Source organism: Zootoca vivipara, chromosome 16 (genome assembly GCF_963506605.1).
Source record: "Zootoca vivipara chromosome 16, rZooViv1.1, whole genome shotgun sequence".
Lineage (NCBI taxonomy): Eukaryota > Metazoa > Chordata > Lepidosauria > Squamata > Lacertidae > Zootoca > Zootoca vivipara.
In genome coordinates this window covers 20817121-20826019 of record NC_083291.1, presented here as the reverse complement: position 1 = coordinate 20826019, position 8899 = coordinate 20817121, and the positions used below count along the sequence as shown (strand labels likewise).

The 8899-nt window shown below is 49.3% G+C and overlaps 1 gene segment (V, D, J or C); it reads right to left on the bottom strand.

Moving 5' to 3' along the window:
* Positions 1-607: 607 nt before the first annotated feature.
* Positions 608-8648, bottom strand: LOC132591267 (T cell receptor beta variable 30-like). The segment is given in 3 exon segments: positions 608-1968; positions 7259-7426; positions 8639-8648. Coding segments are annotated over 3 exon segments (639 nt in total).
* Between the last annotated feature and the right edge of the window lie 251 nt (positions 8649-8899).

Genomic DNA, 8899 nt, shown 5'->3' with positions numbered 1-8899 from the left:
TGGGAGGGTGTTCCACAGCAGGCACAACTACTGAGAAGAAGAAGAAGAAGAAGAAGAAGAAGAAGAAGAAGAAGAAGAAGAAGAAGAAGAAGAAGAAGAAGAAGAAGAAGAAGAAGAAGAAGAAGAGTAGTTTGGATTTGATATCCTGCTTTATCACTACCCGAAGGAGTCTCAAAGCGGCTCACAATCTCCTATCCCTTCCTCCTCCACAACAAACACTCTGTGAGGTGAGTGGGGCTGAGAGACTTCAGAGAAGCGCATGTGGAGGAGCAGAGACGCGAACCCAGTTCCCCAGATTACGAGTCCACAGCTCTTAAGACAAGGCCCTCTGCCTGGTTCCCTGTAACCTGAATGATGGGGGTGGAGACGCTTCTTTAGGTATGCATGACCAAAGCTGTTTAGGGCTTTAAAGGTCAGCACCAACCCTTTGAATTGTGCTCAGAAACGTACTGGGAGCCAATGTAGATGCTTTAGAAGACGCAGTTGCGGTTGCCACTCCCAGCCACCACCCTGGTGTTCCTTACCACAACCCTGTGAGGGATATCAATACTTTTCCAATGCAGGAAAGATAATAAAGGTGGGAGGCTGAAGCTGAGCTAGCTAGCTTATAACTTCTCCCTAAACTGACAGGTAAAGTCTTAGCTGATACAAGCTGCTACTCACATAAGTGTTCTGTTTAGAAATCCCAAATTGTTGCTGCAAGGGATCACTTTCCATCTCTGCTTGGGAGGTGACATTCCAGGTGGGTTTATGGCCACAAAAATAACTTCCAGCAGCCCTTTGTCAATAGTGTAAAGGGACAGGGTGCCATCTAGTGGGTCTTGACGGATATATTGTTTTGAACGCATAACACATATACAGTGGTACCTCTGGTTAAGAACTTAATTCGTTCCGGAGGTCCGTTCTTAACCTGAAACTGTTATTAACCTGAAGCACCACTTTAGCTAACGGGGCCTCCCACTGCTGCAGAGCCGCCAGAGCACAATTTCTGTTCTCGTCCTGAAGCAAAGTTCTTAACCCGAGGTACTATTTCTGGGTTTAGCGGAGTCTGTAACCTGAAGCATTTGTAACCTGAAGCGTTTGTAACCCGAGGTACCACTGTACACATAATGCATGTTTTAATGTATTTTTAATCTTTGTTGGAAGCCACCCAGAGTGCCTGGGGAAACCCAGCCAGATGGGCAGGATATAAATAAATTATTATTATTATTATTATTATTATTATTATTATTATTATTATTATATCTGCAGCAGCTGTTTTCACGTGTTGTTCACCCAAGTGCTGCTTCACTCCTCTGCATCTGTCGCAGAGTCAGTCCTTTGTTGATGGCTTCCTTCATGGATCATCACCCTGTCTCTTATTGCTTGACGACTCACGGGAAGACTGGTTTGGTCTGTATTACACCATGCTAAACCCAGTCTCTGGCATCCAGAAATTAGAAGGGGTGTGTGTTCAGGCACCCCACGAATTCGTCACGTTGTGCATTGTTCAGCTGAGCCGCGATTTTCAGGAAGCATTTAATGTGGGCCCTGTCCCTTGTGATTTCAACAGGAAGGAACTTGAGGCCCCAAAGGAGACACCTTTTCTCCACTTCCCTGCGGTGTGGGAGCAGACGGAGCCACAAGCAGGGAGGAGGGTTTTTGTAGAGGTGTTATATTCACTTTGCACAGTGTGTCGGCTCCAGGCACAATAATATATCCCAGTGTCATTGGCCATGAGGTTTTTGATGCTCAGGAAGAACTTGGTGTCTTCAAGTCTTGATCCTTCGATATGGTCTGGGCCCTCGGCATATGAGGATCCCACGGCAACAGAATAGGCAAGCAGCTGAATCCGCCCTTCGAGAATTTGCCTGTACCAGTAGATATTGGGGTTCGGTGCCCCATTTACGTTGCAATTAAGAGATACATTGCTGTTTGGCTGCTGTATCACCGACTCTGGTGTCTGAACAATGGTTGGAGATGAATCACCTACGATCCACAAAAGAAAGCAGGGAAACTCTTAGTACAGTTAAGAATATTTTATTATTGCTGCGTGTCTATGTTATGGGTAGCCAATGTGGTGTTCTCCAGATATTGTTGAAGCTCCCATCCGCTCCTGATGGCATGGCAAATGATCAAGGGCGATGGGAGTTGTACCGTGTTTCTCATATTATAAGACATGTCTTATATTAATTTTTTCCTCAAAAAAACACGGCATGGCTTATTTTCAAGGGATGTCTTATTTTTTAATAAAGTGCACGCGGGCGCTGTTTCCCGGGCTTGTCAAGCCCAGCAAGGAGCGCCCGCCGATCTTCGGTGACAGGCGGGGGTGGGGGGAGAGCAGAGAACGATCTCCGCTTCCTCCCCACCCCCGCCTGTCACACAGCACAGGTCCGAAGATCGGAGGGCGCTGTTTGCCAGGCTTGTCAAGCCCAGCAAGGAGCGCCCGCCGATCTTCGGTGACAGGCGGGGGTGGGGGGAGAGCGGAGAACGATCTCCGCTTTTCCCCCCACCCCGCCCGTCACACAGCACAGGGCCGAAGATCGGCGGGCGCTGTTTGCCGGGCTTGTCAAGCCCAGCAAACAGCGCCGGCCGATCTTCGGTGACAGGCGGGGGTGGGGGGAGAGCGGAGAACGATCTCCGCTTTTCCCCCCACCCCGCCCGTCACACAGCACAGGGCCGAAGATCGGCGGGCGCTGTTTGCCGGGCTTGTCAAGCCCAGCAAACAGCGCCCGCTGATCTTCGGTGACAGGCGGGGGTGGGGGGAGAGCGGAGAACGATCTCCGCTTCCCCCCACCCCCGCCCGTCACACAGCACAGGGCCGAAGATCGGCGGGCGCTGTTTGCCGGGCTTGTCAAGCCCAGCAAGGTGGGCCCGCCGATCTTCGGTGACAGGCGGGGGTGGGGGGAGAGCGGAGAACGATCTCCGCTTCCCCCCACCCCCGCCTGTCACACAGCACAGGTCCGAAGATCGGCGGGCGCTGTTTGCCGGGCTTGTCAAGCCCAGCAAACAGCGCCCGCCGATCTTCGGTGACAGGCAGGGGTGGGGGGAGAGTGGAGAACGATCTCCGCTTCCCCCCCCCCGCCTGTCACACAGCACAGGTCCGAAGATCGGCGGGCGCTGTTTGCCGGGCTTGTCAAGCCCAGCAAACAGCGCCCGCCGATCTTCGGTGACAGGTGGGGGTGGTGGGAGAGCAGAGAACGATCTCCGCTTCCCCCCCCGCCTGTCACACAGCACAGGTCCGAAGATCGGCGGGCGCTGTTTGCCGGGCTTGTCAAGCCCAGCAAGGAGCGCCCGCCGATCTTCGGTGACAGGCGGGGGTGGGGGGAGAGCGGAGAACGATCTCCGCTTCCCCCCCACCCCCGCCCGTCACACAGCACAGGGCCGAAGATCGGCGGGCGCTGTTTGCCGGGCTTGTCAAGCCCAGCAAGGAGCGCCCGCCGATCTTCGGTGACAGGCGGGGGTGGGGGGAGAGCGGAGAACGATCTCCGCTTTTCCCCCCACCCCGCCCGTCACACAGCACAGGGCCGAAGATCAGCGGGCGCTGTTTGCCGGGCTTGTCAAGCCCAGCAAGGAGCGCCCACCGATCTTCGGCTCTGTCGCCCGATGCGCTACGGCTCGGGGAAGCAGGCAGGGAGCTCCTGCTGGGTCCCGCGCCTTCGCCTCTCGCTCGGTCGGGGCTTTGCGATAGTGCTTATTTTCGGGGTATGTCTTATTTTTCACCAACCCTTTGAAATCCTGTCATGGCTTATTTTTTGGGGATGCCTTAAAATATGAGAAACACGGTAGTTGAGAATATCCGTAGGATGTTTCACATAAGGAACCCTTGCTAGCTTTGATTTTTCATTTCCAGTGACATTTCATCAGCAAGAGGCATGCCCAAGAAAACACATTCCTACACGTCCCACCACCACCACACATAACTTAAAGCACCACCCTCCTCCAGTGTTTGAAAAACTAATTAACATTTTCACATGGCAATATATTGTTCACGATTAATTGCTCACAGATCCTCCATTCCGGTTTTGTTTAACAATTAATTGCTTGCCATCCTGCATTCATAGTTCATGCTTTATGTCCCTCAAATAATTAAAAAGCATACGGAACTATAATGTTTATAGCAGAGCACATTATAAAACTTTAGCCCTCTGCTCAAGAGAATGCAGCCTACCAGCAGGAAAATCAACTGGAACTTTGCCCTTGACATTAGTGGGGGGGGGGATGGACGGTTGCCATAATTATTACCATTCATTATAACTACCGGTAGGTTTTCTCATACAAGCAGCCAGTATCTTCAAAGTCAATTACGATTGTGGGCTTTTAGCTCATCAGCAAACAGGAAAGCCCGTCTGGAATATCTCCCACTAAATAAATCTATGGTGTGATATACAGAGAGGTCTTGCTTGATGCTTGATATAGGATGGGCAAAGGCAGATTGGGTTCTACTGCTGGGTCGCTGGGTGATATCCGGTAGATGATACAAGGTTTTCAGACTCTACGTATTGTATATTCCTGCATATAAGACTACTTATCCAGAAGAGGGCAACCAAAATGGTCAAAGGCCTGGAAACGATGCCTTATGAGGAACGGCTTAGGGAGCTGGGCATGTTTAGCCTGGAGAAGAGAAGGTTAAGGGGTGATATGATAGTCATGTTCAAATATATAAAAGGATGTCATATAGAGGAGGGAGAAAGGTTGTTTTCTGCTGCTCCAGAGAAGCGGACATGGAGCAATGAACTTCCTGACAGTAAGAGCTGTTCGGCAGTGGAATTTGCTGCCAAGGAGTGTGGTGGAGTCTCCTCCTTTGGAGGTCTTTAAACAGAGGCTTGACAGGCATATGTCAAGAATGCTTTGATGGTGTTTCCTGCTTGGCAGGGGGTTGGACTGGATGGCCCTTGTGGTCTCTTCCAACTCTATGATTCTATGATACTTTTTAACCCAGGAAAATCTTCTCGAAAGTCAGGGGTCGTCTTATATGCCGGGTTGTATTTCTTATACGGCGAGTATATCCCAAACTCTATATTTTAACTGGAAAAGTTGGGGGTCGTCTTATACGCCGGAATATGTGGGTAGGTGTATCAATAGCAGCAGCACCCAGGCACCTACATTATGCTGCTGAAATTAACAAAGCTGGGGAGAGGGTAACTAGGAGTGGATCTTTGTGTTGTGGAAGGACTAGTTCTGGTATGCCTTAATTCAGGAAGCAGGTTTATTTGCTTGGCACCTGCTGGTGAACTATGAGATTCTTGTAAGAAAACATCTAGGTCTGAAGTCTGCCCAACCCTGCTTTAGAGGACTGCCCCCTTTCCAGGACACCTTGACTTTGTATGAAAGAAGAAAGGACTGCTGCAGTTCCCCAGAATGACAAACCACCTACCCAATGCCCTAAATTGTCCCAAGGACTAGAGAGAGGCAATAGACCAGGTGGCATGATAGTCAATGTTGGCTGGGGGTGTGCCCACCTTCCCCTCCACCCCAACCCGTTATAACATTGCTATAATAACCATAATAATAAAATGGACCCTCCATGTTCAGGATTAGCATATCTACTCCTCAACCAGGGAGGTTCATTGCTTGTGTGCCATCATTGGGAATTTCCTGTAGTATCTTGTTGGTCCCTGTTGGAAATAGGGGAAGCAATGGGACTTTCCCCCTTCCAACCACATGCTGTTCTGGAGGTTCTCGTGACACCCCACCCCCAGCCAATTCCAGGGGACGCAGGGGTGCAAAGCCCCATTGCACAGGTGGAAATCGTTGCAGAGGGCTCCCATTAAATACGACTCATTAGGCAAATTCCAGTTAGGATGCTGGCCTCAATGGACCTTGGGCAGGGCAGTCTCGAGCAGGTTGCGCGCCCTGGTGCTGAGGGGCGGAGATCGCTCCGGCGCCCCCGCCCTCGCAGGGCGCAGCATGGTTTCTGTGCAGCTTCGCCGTGCGGTGCCCTGCCTACCGGCCCGGCGCCCTGGTGCACCGCGCCACCGGGGGTCTACCTAGAGCCGGCCCTAACCTTGGGGTTTTTATGGTTTTCAGGCAAAAGAGGGTTTTGCCAATTTGTACACTGCTTCAGAAATTTGCTTCGACCAGATATACATAGCAGAAGCAAAAGTAATGAGCACAAACATCACAATCTCGCATTTCCTCCTTTTTAGAAACTGCCATCTGTCTCTCTCTCCACTTTGTTTTGAAATTTCCCCAACACAGAGAAACGAAGTGAGCAATGCTGATTGATTCAATCAATGTTATCAATCACTTTCATTTCACACACAAGGCATAGGGAGGTTAGCCGAGTTCTTCCTCCCACGAGGGATTCAATAAATGCGATCCGTATTGGTAAAACAGATGTGCACATTCCTTTATCTTCTGCAGTTGCCAACCTGGTTCTGCAACCCTGGGGGCAGGGAGTGCTGTTTGAATGCCTCCACCATGCAGGTTGGCCTAAGTCAGTATGAGGTGTCCACAACCGGACAGAGTGCCCCCAAGGGTTACGTGATGTTGGCATGCTATCACCACACTTCATAGAATCATAGAATTGTAGAGGGACCCTGAGGATCATCTAGTCCAACCCCGTGCAATGCAGGAATGTGCAGCTGTCCCATACAGGGATTGAACCTGCAACCTTGGCATGATCAGCGCCATGCTCTAGCCAGCTGAGCTATCCAGGCTGACTTGCTTAGACCGACACATGCAGCAGAGGAAAGACTTTCCCTAGCAAATCACATCATGTGAAGTTGACTTTCCAAACGGTACTGCTGATACGGTATTTGAAGTGGTTCACATACCGTTATCTCAGCAATCTGTATGAATCACTTTCTAAGGGAGGTCTGGGCTATTATCCCCGAGGACTGAGAGAGGCAAAGTCATTTGCTGCAGGTCACCTAATGCAGGGATGGCTAACCTGTGCCTCTAGACTACAGCCCCATCATTTCTTACAATTGGCCATGCCAGCCGGGGTGATAGAAGCTGGGAGTCCAAGAACATCAAGATTGACAGCACAAACTGCTGATATCTTGAGCTGTTGCAACAGACATTTCCTGGTGAAAGTAGAAATTGACTCTTATTCCAATTCCCATGTTTCAAACGCTGGAGGGCCACAGATTTTGCCATCCCAGACCCGAGGAGCATGAACCACAGACTTCTGCACCACCTTTTAAACTACACCATCTCAGTTGGGTGCCTCGACAATGCCCCCCCCCCAATTGTTATACGCTCAAAGCCACATATTGCTAGCTTAACTCAAATGCAAATAGTCAACACAGATGGGAAGAGCTGCTCTACTTACATGAAATGCCTATGGCAAGCCAAAGCAAAGCACAAATCGGCCACAGGGTTGCCATGTAATCTTGCCTCGCTGCTGCCTTCTGAATCCTCCTTCCTTTGACTTGGTTTCTATGCCTTTGCGGAGAACATTGCTCTTTGTTGCATTCACGTTCCTCGTTTAGAGTGCACCCTGCTGAAGAAGCCTGAAGTTGCAGATACAAATACTCCACTCTCAACTACAGTGTTGACACTCTCTCCACCAAAAATAAAATAAAATATCCGCCCGATGAAGTTAAACAACAGATCAACAGAGCCAGACTGATACCCAGAGAGAATGTGCTGCAAGAGAGACCCCAAAAAAGAAAATAACAGAACACCACTACTAATCACATACAGCTCCCAAGTTAAAACAGTACAACACATCATCAGAGATCTACAACCTCTCCTGGACAATGACAGCTCTCTTTCTCAAGCTCTGGGAGGAAGACCTTTCATTGCCTACAGACAGCCACCCAATCTTAAACAACTCCTCACCCACAATAATATAACCACCAGACTTAACATGGACACTGGTACCAGAGCCTGCAATGAACCCAGATGCCAACTTTGCTGCCACATATACCCGGACAACACCATTACTGGCCCCAACAACATCCAACATACCATCTCAGGGTGATTTAATTGCTGATCTTCTAACATTGTGTATGCCATCAAAAGCCAAGAGTGCCCTTCAGCTCTCTATATTGGACAAATAGGCCAAACCCTACGCCGAAGGATAAAAGGACATAAATCTGACATCAGGAATCACAAGGCAGAGAAACCAGGAGGAGAACACTTCAATCTCCCAGGACATTCTATAGAAGATCTCAAAGTAGCTGTCTTATTACAAAAGAATTTCAGAAATAGACTGGAAAGGGAAGTTGCTGAACTGCAACTTACTACCAAACTTAAAACCATGGATAGACCTGGTCTGAATAAAGACATTGGATTTTTATCTCCTTATACATGATAAAGCTATCTTTAGCCATCTCACCCCTTGCTTTTTCCTGTAAGACCAATTGCAGTCGTTAAAAGCCGTCAACAGGTTTACCACACCTATCAGCCAATCACCCATCCCCACCAATATTTTCTTATAAATAATATCATACCCTCCAACATTTCTCCAGTGAAAATAGGGACGTCCTATTCCACCATCATAATAGTTATAATGTTCTTATTTATACCCCACCCATCTGGCTGGGTTGCCCCAGACACTCTGAGCAGCTTCCAACATATATAAAAACATAATAAAACATTAAACGTCTAAAAACATCCCTATACTGTACAGGGCTGTCTTCAGATGTCTTGTAAAGGCTGTATAGTTACTTACCCCCTTGGCTCGGTGGTCACAACAACTCCATACCCTCCGACATTTCTCTGATGAAAATAGGGGTGCCCTAAGGGAAAGCGGGACATTCCAGGATCCAATCAGAGAGCGGGGTGGCTTCTGTAAATCCGGGACTGTCCCTGGAAAACAGGGACACTTGCTTATACTACGTGAGGCCCGGAGGGTGGTAACACGAGAACAGGCCTTTTCGGTAATGTCTTCCCATCAATGAGCTTCCCACCAATGGACCACTTGAAAATTGCTGGAGGTCTTGGTGGCTTGGTGGAGCACTCAATG